Source organism: Armigeres subalbatus, chromosome 2 (genome assembly GCF_024139115.2).
Source record: "Armigeres subalbatus isolate Guangzhou_Male chromosome 2, GZ_Asu_2, whole genome shotgun sequence".
NCBI lineage: Eukaryota > Metazoa > Arthropoda > Insecta > Diptera > Culicidae > Armigeres > Armigeres subalbatus.
In genome coordinates this window covers 77,214,642-77,234,149 of record NC_085140.1, presented here as the reverse complement: position 1 = coordinate 77,234,149, position 19,508 = coordinate 77,214,642, and the positions used below count along the sequence as shown (strand labels likewise).

Below are 19,508 nucleotides of genomic sequence, written 5' to 3'. Positions count from 1 at the left end.
TCTTGAGAGGAGGCTTCTGAGCCTCTTTAAAGGAGGCTTCCGAGCCTCTTTAAAGGAGGCTTCCGAGACTCTTGAGAGGACGCTTCCAAACCTCTGGAAGGAAGCTTCCAAGCCTCTTGAAAGGAGGCCTTTGAGCTGCTTGGAAGAAGACTTCCAAGAAGCGTAGAAGGATGCTTCTAATCCTCTTGCAACCAAGCAACCGAGCTTATCTAAAAAACAAGCTTTCATGCCTCTTAAACGAAGGCTTCCAATCTTTCAGATCCTAGATTTTAGTGATTAATTATGCAGGGAAATGTTACACGGTTAAACGACTATTTTATTCCTTTTACTTCCACTAATAGTTTTTAGGTGTCAAACAGATACGCATTTCATCCTCCACTTGAGGACTTCTTCAGTGTTTTATTATCGACTTCGATAACAAAACACAGAAGAAGTTTTCAAGTGGAGGATAAAATACGTATCTGTTTGGTACCTAAAAATAACTAGTGGAAGTAAAAGGAAGAAAATAGTCGTTTAGACTAGATTTTAGTTCAAAAGCATATTCTTAACATAATCTTCATCATGATATTTCGATCAGTTAGATTGCATAGAAGATTTTATTTTTTAATTTGTTCATTTGACGTTTTGTCCGTTTGATCTTTTGTTCCACAACCCTTCATACATTGTGATGGTTGTGGAAGGGAGGATTCAATTGGCTTTAGTTTACTGATCGCCTTGCACATTGTGTATAAGACAAAGCTTTGTAATAAAAAAAATCACAATTATCGAAACTGTATTAATGAGTTTCGATTCGAATTGTAATACGTCCGCCATTACGCATTTTTGTCCGAGGTACCCCCTAAAGCCAGCGAAGGTACCCCCAGGGGTACATGTACCCCAGGTTGAGAACCGCTGCCTTAGATGGATTAAAGCAGGGTGATGCATTTTCGAATCTACTGTTCAATATAGCGCTCGAGGGAGCGATTGGGAGAGCTTATCGGGATTGACCGCCGTGCCGTGGAAGAGGCTTTTGTGCCTTTTAAGAGGGAAACAGCGATGATTGGACTCACGATCAATACCAGCAAAACGAAGTATATGGTCGCTGGCAATCAACGTGGGTTCATTAGTGGTGGTGGTAGCGAAATGGTGCTAGGTGGTGACAAGTTTGAAGTGGTAGAAGAATTTGTGTATCTTGTTACGGACATCGTAACCAGCGTAAGTCTCGTAGTCTGCAAACGAAAACAAAACTCGCGCTGTATACTACTCTGATTCTTCCGGTAGCTTTATACGGCCATGAAACATGGACGTTAAAGGAGGCTGATCGGAGAGCTTTCGGAGTGTTTGAGCGTAAGGTGCTGCGGTCAATACTCGGCGGTAAACGGGAGAGCGGTATCTGGCGGCGCCGCATGAATCACGAATTGTACCAGGTGTATAAAGTGCTGGATTTTATTAAGCTTATTCAACACGGCAGACTACGATGGGCTGGTCACGTTGTTCGTATGCCGGAAGAACGTCAAGCGAAGATAATATTTAGTAGAAAACCCGGAAGAGGCCGCTGGCTTCGTGGAAGGCCGCGTACACGATGGCTTTTTGCAGTTGAAGAGGACCTGAGGGCGCTCAATGTTCAGGGCGACTGGAAGCGATTGGCCCAGGATCGAGTCCAGTGGTGAAGGATACTCCATTCGGCGTAGGTTCATCGAAGAGCTGTAGCCTATCAAGTAAGTATATCACTTTTTATATTTCATTTATTTTTAAATTTTCATATTATCATGCTTTTATGTTTTTAAGTATACTTATATTTTTGTATCTTTTTTTAAATGTTTTTTTTAAGCATTATTTATACTAAAATTATTTCAAGCTTTCAGTGGATTGTATTTGCTTGTCATAAGACGAGTTTGTACAATTCCATTTAATTCCACTACTTTATTGTACCTCAACAGTAAGGTCATCTTTAGTGTCTCGTACTTGACTCCTTTGATGACTCCTCCTTGATGTAACCTTTATGCAGTTGATATCCTGGCAAATGCCATGTTGTCTAATAATCATCATAACGTTCTAAATAATAAATAAATTCTTTACATAATTTCTAGCTTCTTCTTCAAGAGATGTACATCCCGACTTAACATCGGCTCCTAGTTGATATCAGAGTGTAAAATATTCGAAAATTTTTGGTGAAGTCCACCATTCTTCACTAATCAGTTCATTGCCATACACATTCATGGTCGGCTCTGGACTGTCAATATTCGGATTGAATGAGTAAAATAATTTATCACTTAAAACTGAATCCGATTTTCATCCGCGAGGGCATGTAGAAAAAGTTGCTACGAAAAATTTTGCTTTATTAATTTTAGTTCTATCTACGACAACCATAAATCGTGTTTTTCACGATACTTTCGTCAATATATTTTTTAGATCTTTCAAATGTTCTTCAAAGTTGTCCGTCACGATTAAAAACATGAACCTTTTAAAGACAGTTTCTTATTATTTTCAATATTGATGAAGTAAATGACGATTTCTTATTTAAAAAAAATCATTTTGACATTAACGGCATACATTTAGGGGCAAAGTGGGGCAGAATTTTAATTATGTTATGGAAAGCATATCTCAAGTAGACCTGTGCGCCGCCGCGCCACGCCGCCGCCGGCGATTTTGGGTCGGCGCGCCGCTGATCATAATTTTGCCACGCCGATGACTAATCGCAATAAAAAATTAAATTAACTTGAGTCGAGTCAAGTACGAAACACTGAAGATGGCCTAACAGTTGAGATCGAAATACGTATCGCTAAAGCAATACAACGTGGTGGAATTAATTGGAATAGTACTAAACTCGTCTATTGTCAATGAAGTTGAGGTGGAACTCGTCAGAATTCAATTTCAAATCTTCCTCAAGCGATGATGTCTCTAAGTCGGTGTAGTGACATGTATTATCTTGGTTAATGAATAAGTTGGTTGGTTAGATTGAGAGTTTGAATGAAGCTTTTTCTACTAAAATAATACATAAATTGTTTAACTAGTTTTGGAATTCGTCTAAGTCAGGGCCTCATTCAGTTGGGCACCTAAATTTGTAGGAGACTCCTAAAATAATATGTTTGCTGTGGTACACAAGCTTTTGTGAGGGCCTGGACACATGCTCAAAGCGCCCCTCCCATTCCTATAGGATCTGATGAAGGTATAGGCAAATCATTACAGTTCAGGAATATCAAGTTTAGTAACACATTCATTATCTTGACAATATTTTCTTTTTTATTTATTAAAATCAACCAGGCCAGCTTTCTTTGTTTTTATATTTGCGCTATTAGGACAGTTGACTTATTGACGAAAGTTTATTTTATTATTTATTAGTTTATTGTGAAACCTCTAGGAACAATTCGGAAAATATTCCAGAAATTGAGGCTTCGGAAATTAATCAAGAAATTTCGTTGGAAATTCCTCTACATATTCCTTCCAAAAGTTTCATTTAAAAACCTTAGAAAATTACTTCAGGAATTCTTCCGGAAATTTCTTTATATTTTTCTTTGGAAATTCCTTACGAAATTTCTTACGATTCCGTCAGAATTTCCATTACCGATTTCTTCAGAAAAACTTTTACGAATTTTATTCGGATTTCTTTAAAGAATACATACGAAAATGAGTGCAGGAATTCCTACGAAAATTCCGTTGAGAATTCCTTCGGAGAATCCTTAAAGAAGTTTATTTAGCAATTCCTCCAGAAATTCCTTAAGAGTTTCTCCAAAAATTGCTTACAAAATCCTTCATTTTTTAAAAGCATAACCTTTGGAAAATTCCTTGAGAACTCCTTCGGGAATTCCTCCTTTTGAAATTTATTTGGAAATTATTCCATGAATTCCTTAAATAAATTCTTCAAGATATTGAATAAGAAATTCCTTCGAAATTTCCTTAAGGAATTTTTTTAGTATTACTTCCAGCAATCCCTTAAAAACTATCTCCGGAAATTCTTTCAGAACTTCCTGCAGGAATTCCTTCGAAAATGCCTTCATGAGTTCTTTCCGAAAATCTTTCAGTAATTCACTCTGATTTTTTTTTCTACAATTCTTGCTGAAAGTCTGAATTAATTAATTAATTTTTCGATTATTTAATGAAGGAGGAGTTCTCAAAGTGTATTTTTGGAGGAGTTTTTTGAAGAAAATCATACAGGGTTTTGTACAGGAATTTCCAAATTAACTTTTGAAGGTATTAACAAAAAAATAGCCTGAAAGGTTTTCGTAAATAATTCCTGAAAGAACTGCTAAAAGACTTTTTGAAGGTATTTCTGAAAGACTTCCCAAAAAAAATCCTAGAAGAATTTCAAGAGGGATCCATAAACAAATTACTGAAGGAATTTGAGAAGGAATTTCCAGAGGAATTCTCAATGGCATTAACAAAAAAATCCTAATAGTGCCTACTGGCATTTCTGAAGTAATTTCTAGGTTTCCCAGGAATTCCTTTGGACTTTTTTCCAGTAATTCATTCGCAATTTCCTCCACAAACTTCCTTAAAGATTCGTCTGGTGATTCCCTCGGAAATTGTCTTAAGGAGTTCTACAAAAACTCCGGAAAAGAATTCCAGAAAGTCTTTCAGAAATTCTTTCGGTATTTCCCCCAGAAATTAGTTCAAAATTTTCTTCACGTATTCCTTCAGAAATTCGTATACGAAAACCTTGGGAAATTCGTTAAGGTATTCTTCAAAAAGTAATTTCAGAAATTCTTCTGAAAACTCTTTTGTAATTCGTTGCAAAGTTCTTGGGCGAATTTCTAGCAAATTCCTTAAGAATTCCTGAACAAGTTTCTGAAAGAATATCTGAATTGTCAAAGCCTCTTCTGAAGGAACTTCCGACAATCTTGAATTTGTTCACATTCCGTCAAGAGTCCGTTCAGAAATCCCTCTAGGGATTTCTTCGGAAAATCCGCAAATTTTTTTAGGAAATGAATCTAGAAATTAAATAAATGTTGAAATTTCTCAAGATATTCCTCCAAGAATTCAAAAAAGGTTTTCTAAGAACTATCTCAAATCTTCCGGAATCGTTTAAAAACTTAAAACAGGATTTTTTTCAGGAAATTCCTTTGGTAAAACTTCTGGAATTCCTAAGCAATCCTTCACAAATTTCTTTTGAAATATCAACAGAAAATACTCTAGAAGATCCTTCGAAAATCCGTTTGAGAATTCCATAAAAAATTAACTGAAGAGGGAAGCTAAGCGGATCGGACTAGTCATCAACACGTCGAAGACGAAGTACATGATAGGCAGAGGTTCAAGAGAAGACAATGTGAGCCACCCACCGCGAGTTTGCATCGGTGGTGACGAAATCGAGGTGGTAGAAGAATTTGTGTACTTGGGCTCACTGGTGACAGCCGAAAATGACACCAGCAGAGAAATTCGGAGACGCATAGTGGCTGGAAATCGTACGTACTTTGGACTCCGCAAGACGCTCCGATCGAATAGAGTTCGCCGCCGTACCAAACTGACAATCTACAAAACGCTCATTAGACCGGTAGTCCTCTACGGACACGAGACCTGGACGATGCTCGTGGAGAACCATATATGGTGGGGTGCAGATGGCGGACGGTACATGGAGGAGGCGAATGAACCACGAGTTGCATCAGCTGTTGGGAGAACCATCCATCGTTCACACCGCGAAAATCGGACGACTGCGATGGGCCGGGCACGTAGCCAGAATGTCGGACAGTAACCCGGTGAAAATGGTTCTCGACAACGATCCGACGGGCACAAGAAGGCGAGGTGCGCAGCGGGCAAGGTGGATCGATCAGGTGGAAGATGACTTGCGGACCCTCCGTAGACTGCGTGGTTGGCGACGTGTAGCCATGGACCGAGCCGAATGGAGAAGACTCTTACATACCGCACAGGCCACTTCGGCCTTAGTCTGAATAAATAAAATAATAATAAAAAGTAACTAAAATTTCCTTCTGAAATTAATTTACGATTCCTTCGCAAGTTCCTTTAGGCTTTGAAAATTTGTTTAGAAATTTCTTACGGATTTTTTTAGAAATAACTTAGGAAATTCCTCAGAAATTACTCTATGGGTTCCTTAGCAAGATTCTAGGTATTTTTTCCTAAAATTCCCATAATAATTCTTGCAGAACAACCTTATGTAATTGCCTTGGAAAATTCTCAGGTAATCTTCAGAAAATTCCTTTCATTTCCCTCAGGAATTCCTTAACTTTCGATTTTTTTCGGGAATCTCTTCAGAAAATCATTCAAAAGTCCTTTAAAAAAATCGGAAATTTCTTTGAAAATTCCTTAGAAAGTTGCATTTGGGATGCATTAGAAAATTCCATTAGGATTTTTTTTTGAAAATATCTGTCTTCCGGAAATTTTTTCTAAAAGTTCACCGGAAATGCTATCAAAAAACTCTTTCGGGCATTACATCAGGAATTCTCTCAGAACGTCATTTAGGAATCCTTTCGAAAATTCTTCATTTAGGTAATTCCTTCGGAAATTCTTTTACGAATACCATTGGAAACTTTTTCGTTCTTTAATAAATTTCCTAATGAATTCCAGCAGGAATATTGTATGATTTTACTGAAGAATTTCCCAAAGAGAACATGAATGGATTTTCGGAAGAATACCTATATGAGTTTCCGCGGAAATTCTCATAGGATTTTACCAAGACGAGCTCGGTGGTGGTCTAGTGGCTATCGCTTCTGTCTTATAAGCAGGAGATCGTGGGTTCAATTCCAGGCTCGACCCTTTTCCTACTTTGTATTTCTATCTTAGTTTTTTTCTGTATTTCACGTTCTACCAATACGATTCCTACAACAACTCCAAAACGACTGCACACTAACAATTCCAAAACCTTCTGCGCCACCAGGGTTCTCTGCATCTTTCTTAAGTAGGTGTCAAACTAAACGATGGTTTTTGGGGCCCTCCTTGGCCTAGCGGTAAGACTCTCGGCTATAAAGCAAGAAGCTCGCAGTTAATAACTGTGGAAACGTTAAATGAACACTAAGCAGCGAGGCGGCAATATCCCAGAAGGGGATGTAATACCAATAAGAAGAAGAAGAAGAAGTCCAACTAATAATGCTTACCCTTCCCCAACGTTCGCAAGGACGTGGCTAGAACAGATCTTACCTGTTGAAGGGTGCCTTGCTTCCATCTAAGAGATAGTGATTAGTCTCTTATACAAGACTATGTTTGTACCACCTACGAATTTGTGCGAATTGCTCAATTCTCAAGGAATGAAATTTCCCAAGTAATTAGGAGTTCCAAGAATAATCCCCGCCTTCAGAAATTCTTTCAGGAATTGCCAATAACTTTTTTGGCATATTTAACCAAATTTTTAAATACCAAAAAATACCAAATAATTTCAAAAATCCGCGGTAAAATTGATTTTTCCAGCCATTGATTTTTTTACCCACGCCGGTTTACGCCGCCGATGAAAACCAATGGCGCGCCGCCGTGACGCCGCCGCCGCCGGGGCAAAAGTGACCACCACGCCGCCGCCGCCGATTATATGACCAGCGCACAGGTCTAATCTCAAGCACTAATGATAGCGTTGTAAGATATATGTGATATAGCTTGCCGTAAGTGCCGTATGGATATCTTTTTCTTCATTTTCGTGTTATATATAAAAATGAATTGGTCTGTATTCCGCATAACTAAGAAACAGCAGGATAGATTTTCTTCATTTCTTCAGCAAATTTGTTCATCAAAATTTCTGATGGGTTTACAGAATATTTTGTTATGTAAAAGTCACGACAAAAATTGAAAAAAAAAATATGGAAAAATTAAATTAGAATTTGTATGGGAATTTTGTATAGGCAGATCACAACACGCATTCTCGCCTACTGTGTAACACAACGTCTGCCGGGTCATCTAGTTCATGATAATAATAACTCTTATGCCAGACTATGATTTGTCTGAATACCTAATTTTCGAAATGATTATCGAATCGACGGATCTATTACAGAGAAATACCAATATATCGGGATATGGGTGTTTCTAGAGAATTCTAAATGTTTTTTTTTTTCAAATTTTTGGAAAACTTTTCTGTTATCTTATTTTGCAATATCGTGATGTTTGAGACGTAGCAAACCGGCTTATTATTATTCCGGGATATTCCGAAATTTAAATAGGTTAAACAAGTACCTTCGATTTTGTTTACATAAATTTATGTTTAAACTGATGATGTTTGAGGCGTCACTAACCATGGTCCTCATTCAATAAAGAATATATAAAGAATATATACTGATATACCGGATACTGCAGTTCCTCTCAATAATATTACTGTATAGTGATTTCTAAAAAAATCCATTGTCCCAAATACACTAGGGTCGCTTTTTAGGCGGGTCGCTTTATATGTGAGCTAATGCATATTTTAGGAACTAGGCGTTGTTTTTTCCAGCGGAATTTGGAATTCATGTCAATTCTGCAAAACATTCGTCGATAATCATTTAGAAAATTTTGTATTTTTTTTGTATCATAAGTCTGGCTTAAGTATTATAATGATCATGAACTAGATGACCCGGCAGACGTTGTCCTGCACAGTAGGCGACGATGCGTGTTGTGATCTACCTTTTTAAAATTCCCATACAAATTCTAATTTCAATTTTTCATATTTTCTTTCGATTTTAGCCGGCATTTTCACTTAAGAAAATATACTATTTACTGGTATGCTGTAAGCCTAAATATTGAGGAGATTTAACGATTTTTTGAAAATAGTTCAGGAACCAACTTGAGATATTAGAAAATTCATCCCAGAATGTTTTATAATCTATGTTCTTGATTAATTCTTTTTAAACATCTACAGGAATTGCTTTAAAACTACTACAGATTATTCCGAATTTCCACTAAAGTTTTTCCGATATTTTCCCATAGTGTTTTACCCATCATACCCTTCCAGGCAGAAAACTTTGCTCTAGAGGACAGAGGTTGTATATACTGAAGAACTACCCTTCACCACTATAATCGTTGTTATCGAGGTCTTGAAAGCATAGTGAAACTAATATGACGTCGAAGCTACGTACTTTGCACTGACTGAATTTTGGCTAATCATATTCTAAATCACAGAATAATCCACGGTTAGTAAGATTCAGCTATGCTTGTCGACTTTGTTCTGTTATGCTATCTGAATCGAACTCTAGTTTCATATCCAAGAAACAGTAAAAACATACGTACGACGTGACTTAATCAGCCGTTTTTTAATGCAAACCCCGAAATTTCTTTAATTCATGCATAAAAATGGAAATCAGTCGTCGCCGACATGCCCTGGTAGTTGGCTATTTTATTTTGCGATTGAAGTAGTAAGCAAATGAAACTACAGGTCAGTCGAGTGGAAGCTCTTCCTAACAGCACTCATTCGAGCTAGAATGGATTTAAAAGAGTTCGAAGCGTATCGGTCCCCGATGAAGGATTTTTATCGGGATAAGGTGGTTTTTCTAACGGGTGGAACTGGATTCTTAGGGAAGCTTTATATCGAAAAGCTTATACGGTGAGAGTTTGGAACATGAAAATAGGGACCTCATTCATGCAAACGTTGATTTTAGATGTGGCGTGTCGGAGATATTGTTGCTATCCAGGTCGAAGAAAGGCAAAACGTCTATGGAGAGATTGACGACTATTCTCAGCTCAGAGCCTGTTTTCACGAGATACCAGGAAGATCCAGATCTTTACCATCAGAAACTCAAGATCATCGACGGAGACGTGAGCAAACACCAGTTGGCGATTAGCAACGATGACTTGTCCTACATCATCAATAACGCCAACATCTTCCTTCACGCCGCCGCAGATGTGAGGTTCGATGAATCACTGAAGGAATCGGTTGAAACCAACATCCGAGGAACAAGTGAGATACTGAAGATTGCAGAGCAGGCCAAAACAATCGAAGTGTTCATCTACGTATCAACGGCCTTCTCGCAATGTAATCGTGATAGTATTGAGGAAAAATTCTATCCAGCCAAGTTTGATCCTTACAAATTAATTGAATTGGTTGAAAAAGAGGAGGATGAGGTCAGCTTCGAGGTGATGGGAAAGAAAATTATAGAGCAGTGGCCTAACACGTACGCATTTACCAAGTCACTGGCTGAGGAGGTTGTTCGTCGCTATACCGACAAAATACCAATTGCGGTGATCCGCCCATCAATTGGTAGGGTCGTTAAGATTCCATCCCTTTTTCAAGTTTTATTGAACAATTTTGCTTTCAGTTACTACCACCCACAGTGACCCGATCCCCGGTTGGACGGACAACATCTATGGTTTCAACGGAGTGGTTGTGGGAGCAGCCGCTGGTACCCTGCGAATTTTTCACATCAACAACGACTACCGAGCGGATATTATCCCGGCGGATATTGTCATCAATGCCACACTGGCTGTCGCGTGGTACGCCACCGATCACCGCGAGGAAACCAACATCGTAAACTGCACCGTTGCCGATCATCCACTGACGTGGGGGATGGTTCGCAACGAGCAGCTAAAATGGCAGGACAAAATCCCTTTCCTGGGTGGTTTGTGGATTACGACGTACAACACGACCAGATACTACTTGATTTCGGAGTTCTTGAAGATTTTCTACCATATAATACCGGCAATAATGTTCGACTTTGCCCTCAAACTGAACAGTCAAAAGCCGCGAGTGCTCAAGTTGTACAGAAAGGTTCACAAGTTTTCCGATGTGCTGCGATTTTTCACGAACAACGAGTGGAACTTTCGGAACGATCAGCTGCATAAAGTGATTAGCCACATGACTGAAGACGATCGGAAGTACTTTTTCTGTGAGATTCGAAAAATTGACTGGAAAGATTTTCTGGCCCAGAATATTATGGGTTTGCGGATGTACATTATGAAGGAAAAGATGGACAATCTGGAACAGGCTATGAAGCAATACAAGAGGCGGTGTATGGCGCATGTGACGATTCTGGTGGGATGGTATTTCCTAGTGGGCTTCGTTGTGTACAAATTATTGGATGTAGCAGGACTACTCAACGTAGCTCAAAGATTGATAGCAGAGTACGGAAAGTAGAACTAGAATGAGCAAAGTGCAATTTGTATTCTGAATAAATAATGGAGGAATTAGACGTGCAGACATGTTTTGTGACATTAAAATTATTGTGATCTTGATCGAAGAATCTAAATTGGCTGTCAATGTATATCTCAGTAAGAATCTTATTATGAATCATCAAAATTTATGATAATAAAGACTCAAAAAGACACTGGATGCGGGCTATAGTTAGTAGTTGTCAAAATGATTACTGGAGCATAGATTTAAAAAACGCTAAAAATAAATTTTAATTTTTCAACCAAATTTGGATTATCAAATAATCAGTTGAAATTTCGACTCAGTTCGACTAACTGAGGTGATATCTGTGCATTTTTATGCGCAAAAGTTGTCACTCAGTTACGGACATTTGTCTTTAACTAATTATGCCTCAACCAAATTGCATTCGATGGGGAGCCATGTCCTGTTTCCCGATCAGGTGAAAATAACTCAATAATACTTCATTCTGTTATTGATACCTTACTCTACACTATGGTCCAGGATACAGATTTACGCGGAAAGATGCATTTTATGCCAAAACTATATTTTTTAGAAAAAACTGTTGTTCTACAAAATTGTTCGAAATAGTAAGGCCATCATTATGGTGCAACCAAAAAATAAAGTGGCCCAAAATATAAAAAAAACGAAAATATTTTTTTTATTTCTCGGAATATTGACATTGTTCCACAAAGTTGTAGCGCAGCTTATTCTAATCAATTTTGCTGAAAAAACTTTTTCTGTAACTCTTAAGTTGGCTGATTTAGAGCAATTTTACCTAATTGGATTAGGATGTACCTAAAAAACAGTATTTTGAATCTACTTTTTTTTGTTTTAGATTTCTCGAAAAAGTCGTCTTCAGGTTTTGCAACTTTTGATGGGTAAATATGCTCAATATCTTTCACCGATCAAAAGTTATAATCGTTTTTCTTTCAAAATTACATTTTTTTCATAAGTTGATATCTCCGGTTGGGGCAAATAAAAAAAATATGTTTACACGGCATTTGAAAGAGAAATTCATATTCCTTATTATGTCAAAAAATTGGAGATATGTTATTTTTTTATCTCAAGTTTTACAAATTTTACTAAAATCATGTTTTTTCAAAAAAAATGATATAACTCGACAATGGAAGAAGATAAAGACGATATTCTTATAGCAAAACACGCGTTTTGGAAAGCCCTAAAAGTCTTCAGAAGGTGACATTTGTGAGAAATGAAAAATTAAAAAATTTACAGCTTTAACACTTTTTATAAGTTTTATCATTATCATCGTATTGCACAAGATTTACGAGAAAAGATGCATTTTCGACCTAAAGCATACCTTTAAGAAAAAAAAAATTGTTCCACAAAGTTGTTCTGGATACTCAGGCCCTTATTATAGAGTTACCGAAAAATAGGGTGGGCCATTTTATAAAAATGTGAAATTTTATTTTTTTTATTTTGCGGAATATTGACATAAAGTGTTCTACAAAGTTGTAGCGCAGCTTTTTCCAATCAACTTTGCTATATGAACTTTTTATGTAGCTCTTAAGCTCACTTGTTCAGAATAGTTTTACTTACCAGAATTAGGGTGTCCCTAAAAAAACAATATTTATGTTCTGCTCATTACATTTTTTATTTTTCACGGATGTCACCTTCTGAAGACTTTTGTATCTTTTTCCATTGTCGAGTTATATCCATTTATTTGAAAAAAAATATGATTTTAGTAAATTAGTAAAACTTGAGATAAAAAAATAACATATCTCCAATTCTTGACATAATAAAGAATATGAATTGCACTTCCAAATGCCGTGTGAACATATTTTTTGGTTTGCCCTAACCGGAGACATCAGCCTATGAAAAAAGGTAATTTTGACAGAAAAACGATTACAACTTTTGATCCGCAAAAGATATTGAGCATGTTTACCCATAAAAGTTGCATTTTTTTAGCTCTGAAAGTCACTCGAAGACGACTTTTTCGAGAAATCCAAAACAAAAAAAGTATACAGTATTTTTACTGTTTTTTTTAGATACACCCTGATCCAATTTGGTAAAATTGCTCTAAATCAGCCAACTTAAGAGCTACAGAAAAAGTTTTTTTAGCAAAATTGATTGGAATAAGCTGCGCTACAACTTTGTTGAACAGAACATGTCAATACTCCAAAAAATAAAAAATAAATTAATATTTTTTTATATATGATGGGCCACCCTATTTTTTGGTTGCACCATAATGATGGCCTTACTATTTCGAACAATTTTGTAGAACAACAGTTTTTTCTAAAAAATATAGTTTTGGCGTAAAATTCATCTTTCCGCGTAAATCTGTATTTTGGACCATAGTGCACTGGTATTAGCTAGGTGTTCGTAAAATACTGTTACGAAAATTATGGGGCGTTTATTCTCCCAGACACAAAAGAAGTAAATCAATCGTCTTTCACACTTTATTATCTAACATCTAAAACTTTCCCTCGATAAACCCTGTCTTCCATCCACTTAATTCATCACCGGCTTCGTCCGGGTTGCCGCGCCTGCATCCGTTGATCGACGACTGTCCTCCATTCCAGCATCTTCCATATATGATCGGTCTTTGGCTTTCTGGCAAACCGTGCGTCCACGGTGCCTCCGGAACTTGCGAAATCATTAAACCGGCGCACAGAGGGTCGCACCTTTTCGGATGAGCATTGAAATCGCGTGATAAAATAACTGCTGGTCATCTTCACAGAGCTGAACCAGAATATTCGGTGCGGTGTGTTTGACGATCTGGACATAACTGACTTTTTATTCTCCCATTACCTGCGAATGACCCGACTCACGATGCGAGAAGTTCACGTCGCTCTCCCTCCGTTCGCCTCGCGCTAATGAGCAACGTCATATTGCGCCGTCTTCTCTCTTGACTTGATGATTCTCTCACCATAACATCACATCATGATCTCGTCTCATCCATTGGACTTCGTCAGCTTGTATTTTTCACCGTTCTTCGTTCTCGATATTGTTGGCGATGCTTTGTCGATGTCGGTATTTATCCGAGTCGGTGTGTACCAGAGCTGCCGATTAGTCAGATGGAATGGATCATGTGGAATGGCGTTGTTTGCTTTTTATCTGTTAGTTATTCTATCATTTCACGACAATCGACTAAATGTGAATTTCTTCACAGCCTAAATAATTCAAACGTTACAATACCAGAGTAAAAACATAAAACATTAATATGCAAAATACTTCATGCATAACATACTCTGTTATTGAAATAATAAACGCGTAGTAAATTATTATTCGTTTGGTATTAAAATACCTGAGAATGTTATGCCTAAAGCTAGGCCTAAAGTATATTGCGTATAAGTTTTTAGTATTATTTGCACATTAAAGGAAACTGGACACACGTGAATCCGAGAACGAATCACATCTTTATACCACTGACATGTGTAAACAAATCCTGTAGACAGATAATTGAATCTGAGTAACATTTCATATTAGTTCCTTTATGTATGTATATTTATATTTTAGAGAGGTTTTATTATTATAGCTTCCTCAATTCTTTATTCTGCAAAGGGAAAAAGTTTGATAACTTTGAATATATCGAACCGAAACGTGTCAAACTTTTACTGGACATTGTTTTATTTTATTGCAGAATTGAAATAGTTCATTAAAATTATTATTGCTATTATAGAAATAAACCAAGATAAATACGACTAAAATAAATACTCCCCCTAAAAAAATAGAAAATTCCCATAAAAAAATAGAAAATTGCCAATAAAGAAATCAGGGTATGAGCAATAAACAAATATAAAATTTCCACAAATAAAACAAAATTTCCATAAACAATTAAGAATTTTCCACAAAACAAAAATAAATAAGCACTTTTAAAAGCAAAAATTGCAATTATAAAAGAAGAAATTTCCATAAAAAAATCAAAATGTTCCACGAAAAAAATACAAAATTTCCATAAATAAATCAATATTAGCAATAAAAATTACAAAAATTTCCACAAAATAAATATATTTTTTCCATAAAACATTAAAATTTTCCACAAAATGATCAATAAAGAGCAATAAAAAAAATGAAAATTTCCATAAAAAAATATAAAAAAGCAATCAAACTGTGCTTTTTTTCATAGATGACCCCTTCTTTAAAAGCGTTTAAAGTTCATGTAAAATTTCATCAGCTTTATTGCTTTCTTGTATTTTTTATGGAAATTTTCTTATTTTTGTTATTGCTCTTTATTGATCATTTTGTGGATTTTTTTATTTTTATTATTTTCAGATATGCTTCCATACCAACGGCGATTGCCAAAGGTGAAACTTAGCGAGGAACGCATCGAGCTATTCAAAGCGGCGAGGCTGGCCCTAAACAAGACCATCATAGACAGACCGTGCAAGAGCAAACCCATTGGTCCTACCGGGGGGTAATGGCTAAAACAAGAGGAGCACTGCCTCCTCCAGAACGGAGGCAAATCCGGACATGTTCAGGTCAGCCGTGCAGAGGTGCTTGGGGGAGTGGACATATCCAGATTTATGGAACAGACAGCGTTCGGTCTTGGCGGTCTTCACTGGTCGCCACGAATGCATTTTTTTCACATTCTCCCTTGTTTATTGCATTTACGCACGACCCTACACATGTGCTTAGTAGTTGCCAAGCTACCACACGGAAGTGTACTGGAGTGTTCGACTCGACCAGTGAAAGTAATACCGACTAAACTCCCTTGGGAGTACACACCCTGCCACTCCTCCTGTCACACGCTCTGACAAGGGAGCATCAAATCTATACAAGGGCTATGCTAATGCTATGCTAATGCTATGCTAATGCTATGCTAATGCTATGCTAATGCTATGCTAATGCTATGCTAATGCTATGCTAATGCTATGCTAATGCTATGCTAATGCTATGCTAATGCTATGCTAACTAATGCTATGCTAATGCTATGCTAATGCTATGCCAATGCTATGCTAATGCTATGCTAATGCTATGCCAGTATGCTAATGCTATGCTAATGCCATGCTAAACGCCAGTGCTAATGCTATGCCAATGCTATGCTAACGCTATGCCAATGCCATGCTAATGCTATGCTAATGCTATGCCAATGCTATACTAATGCCATGCACTAATGCTATGCTAATGCTATGCTAATGCTATGCCAATGCCATGCCAATGCTATGCTAATGCCATGCCAATGCTATGCTAATGCTATGCTAATGCTATGCCAATGCTATGCCAATGCCATGCTAATGCTATGCTAATGCTAATGCTGTGCCATAATGCTATGCTAATGCTATAATGCGATGCTAGTGCGAAGCTAATGCTATGCTAATGCTATGCTAATGCTATGGTAATGCTATGCTAATGCTATGCTAATGCTATGCTAATGCTATGCTAATGCTATGCTAATGCTATGCTAATGCTATGCTAATGCTATGCTAATGCTATGCTAATGCTATGCTAATGCTATGCTAGGAAAGGAGGCTTCCGGGCCTCTTGAAAGGAGGCTTCCGGGCCTCTTGAAAGGAGGCTTCCGGGCCTCTTGAAAGGAGGCTTCAGGCCTCTTGAAAGGAGGCTTGGGCCTCTTGAAAGGAGGCTTCAGGGCCTCTTGAAAGGAGGCTTCAGGGCCTCTTGAAAGGAGGCTTCCAGGCCTCTTGAAAGGAGGCTTGGGCCTCTTGAAAGGAGGCTTCTGGGCCTCTTGAAAGGAGGCTTCAGGCCTCTTGAAGGGGGCTTCTGGGCCTCTTGAAAGGAGGCTTCTGGGCCTCTTGAAAGGAGGCTTCTGGGCCTCTTGAAAGGAGGCTTCCAGGCCTCTTGAAAGGAGGCTTCCGGGCCTCTTGAAAGGAGGCCTTCGGGCCTCTTGAAAGGAGGCTTCCGGGCCTCTTGAAAGGAGGCTTCCGGGCCTCTTGAAAGGAGGCTTCCGGGCCTCTTGAAAGGAGGCTTCCGGGCCTCTTGAAAGGAGGCTTCCGGGCCTCTTGAAAGGAGGCTTCCGGGCCTCTTGAAAGGAGGCTTCCGGGCCTCTTGAAAGGAGGCTTCCGGGACTCTTGAAAGGAGTGTTACTTGCGACATCTGTGGAAGTCGGACCTACTACGGGCTCCAAAGGAAGCTGCAGTCAAAAATGCTTCACACCCACAATAAATGTGTCATGTACCAAACGTTTATAAGACCGGCAGTCCTTTACGAACATACGACTTGGACCATGCTCAAGGAGGACTTGCAAGCACTCGGATTTTTGGAGAGACGGGTGCTTAGGACCATCTTTGGCGGTGTGCAAGAAGACGGTGTGTGGCGGTGAAGAATTAACCACGAGCTCGCCTAACTCTGCGACGAATCAAGTATTGAGAAGGTTCATAAAGCTGGGCAGGGCATATTGCAAGAATGTCAAACAGCAAACCTTCAAATATGGTGTTCGCTTCCGACCCGGCAAGTACAAGAAGGCGTGGAGCGCAGCGAGCGAGGTGGGCTGACCAGGTGCAGAACGACTCGGGGTGGGGTGCAACCGAGGATGGAGAGATGTGGACTCAAACCATGTATTGTGGCGTCAAATTGTTGATTAAGTATTATCTGTTTAGATGTAAGCTAAATTAATGAAATGAATGGTTTTGAGCTGTGGAAAAATGAAAGCATTGGGTCTTCGCAAGGAGAAGTTGTTTGCGTGGGCAGTAAAAAAAACTTAGCAGGGTCAAAAACCCACAAACCATCTTGCGGTATTAATACAGTTGTCAATCCAAAAAATAACTCGCCACATAACGATCATTTGAGCTCTACATGGAAGTGTGAGAAATAACCAACTATGGTACCACTCAAGGAAAAAGTTGAGAACCGCTGTCATGGATCAAAAAGACATCTCAAAACTACAAATGATGAGGATCCATTTCTTGATTTGATAGATAAAAATTTATTATTTTTCTTCTTTGCAGACAATGTTTACTAAGTGAGGTGATTCATTGCCGAATCTTCAATCAGCGGGATTACTCGAATGAGCTCTTATCACTTTATCAGTTACCTTTGTATTCACAATGCGATTTTGAATATCAAAATTGAAGTACCCGATGTAAAATAAAAATAACTTTTGACGATTGACAAAATGCTTCACTACTGTCCTGACCTTCTATTTCGAGATGTATATGATGAAAGAATATTGTAAGCACATGGAATTTTATGAAATAGATAATTTTTGTTTAAATGCAAATAAAGCCCTGATTAATCCATTTAGCGGTGTTGATTCGTGATCTCGTGCACATAAAAAAATGTATTTTGGCCATAACTGTTGATCCATCCGATTTTCAAACATGGGGACAGGATTCCCCGTCAACCTTTTGTCTTTCGATCTTTTGTCATAGACTCCGGATTCCTGAAAAAGCGGTAATAATATATCAACTAAAGCAAAAAATAAGTAATTTAACGTTCATTTTGCGACCTATCTCCATAAACTACTATGCTTCAGCATTCTAATGTGCTTAATATTTATAATGCACAAGAAAAACGCCGTTACCGCGGGTTAGACTATCCAGTTTTTCCATTCATTTAAGGATTGACAAATCGCCTCTTAAATAACGATTAATCAGCAATCAATTATTATCACAAAGTGGCCAAGTGGTTCTAACATTATACGATTATGTTCCAAGGTACAAGTTCAACGCATTGTTGATGGCATCTTATCGGACGCCAGTAGAACTGACGAAGTGTGGCTCTGTTTCTTATCGTAATCGCGCACCATCACCATTGGTTGTTGGAGGAGCCATCAGTCAAGAGGGTATGGCCTGTTGGATTTTAAGAAAACTTCATGACACTGGTGCTAGGTTTTTTGCATTTCTCTACACATCTAATGCTTTGGAAACTCATTTATTGATTGAACATTATTTGAGTATGGTGCCCTCAAAGGCGAAGGCAGACAAAATCGGGCGCTGGGACGGTCATCTCTAACTTCCGAGACTTGAGATTTTTTTTCAATCAATAGGAATTAAGCAATACAGAGATACCATTACAACGTTTTTTTTCCTCACGATCTGTGTATTAAAATCCAGCATAGATCTCAAAGCTGCCTAAGATTACTGCAACATCTAATACTTCCGTGGCTATAAAGCATTCATGCTAGCCACATGATATACGAACGCATAAGTAATCATTGGCATAGAAACAATTAATGCGTTGCACTTCAATTTAAATTTAAAAAATCAACTGGGAATACTCCATTTCTATGCATCTGTTCTACTCAAGTGTTTATTTTTTAGGAATTTCCCAAACCGATTGTGTTCTTGCGTCCAATTATAATCAATCGTATGTACACCTTTTCCCATTCTAATCGGTGCTATTAGTATGAGACCATTGCGTCGCTACCCGTATCATTGACGAGTGATTCAGGAGACGCGTTATCGTTTAACTGCGTTTGTATCACAATGCTACTTCCAAGATTGTCGAAGCGTTTTAGCCGAAGGATGTCGCTTCAATAAATACGCAAGGGGGGGAATAATAAAAGCACCTATTAATGATATGTGGGCTACGAAACACAGCTGCATTCGTGGTTGCTCCCTTACGAACAGCCCGAGCCGTATCACATACTCATTCATAAGCCAAACCACAACAACAAATATTGGCA

The 19,508-nt window shown here is 38.1% G+C and overlaps 1 protein-coding gene across 1 annotated transcript; it reads left to right on the top strand.

Annotated features, from left to right (window-relative positions):
• The first annotated feature begins 9,233 nt into the window (after window positions 1-9,233).
• LOC134214576 (fatty acyl-CoA reductase wat-like) lies at window positions 9,234-11,144 on the top strand. The gene is made up of 3 exons (XM_062693919.1): window positions 9,234-9,424; window positions 9,480-10,078; window positions 10,137-11,144. The coding sequence occupies exons 1-3, from the start codon at window positions 9,303-9,305 to the stop codon at window positions 10,949-10,951; spliced, it is 1,536 nt and encodes a 511-aa protein (XP_062549903.1). The 5' UTR covers window positions 9,234-9,302; the 3' UTR covers window positions 10,952-11,144.
• The last annotated feature ends 8,364 nt before the right edge of the window (window positions 11,145-19,508 follow it).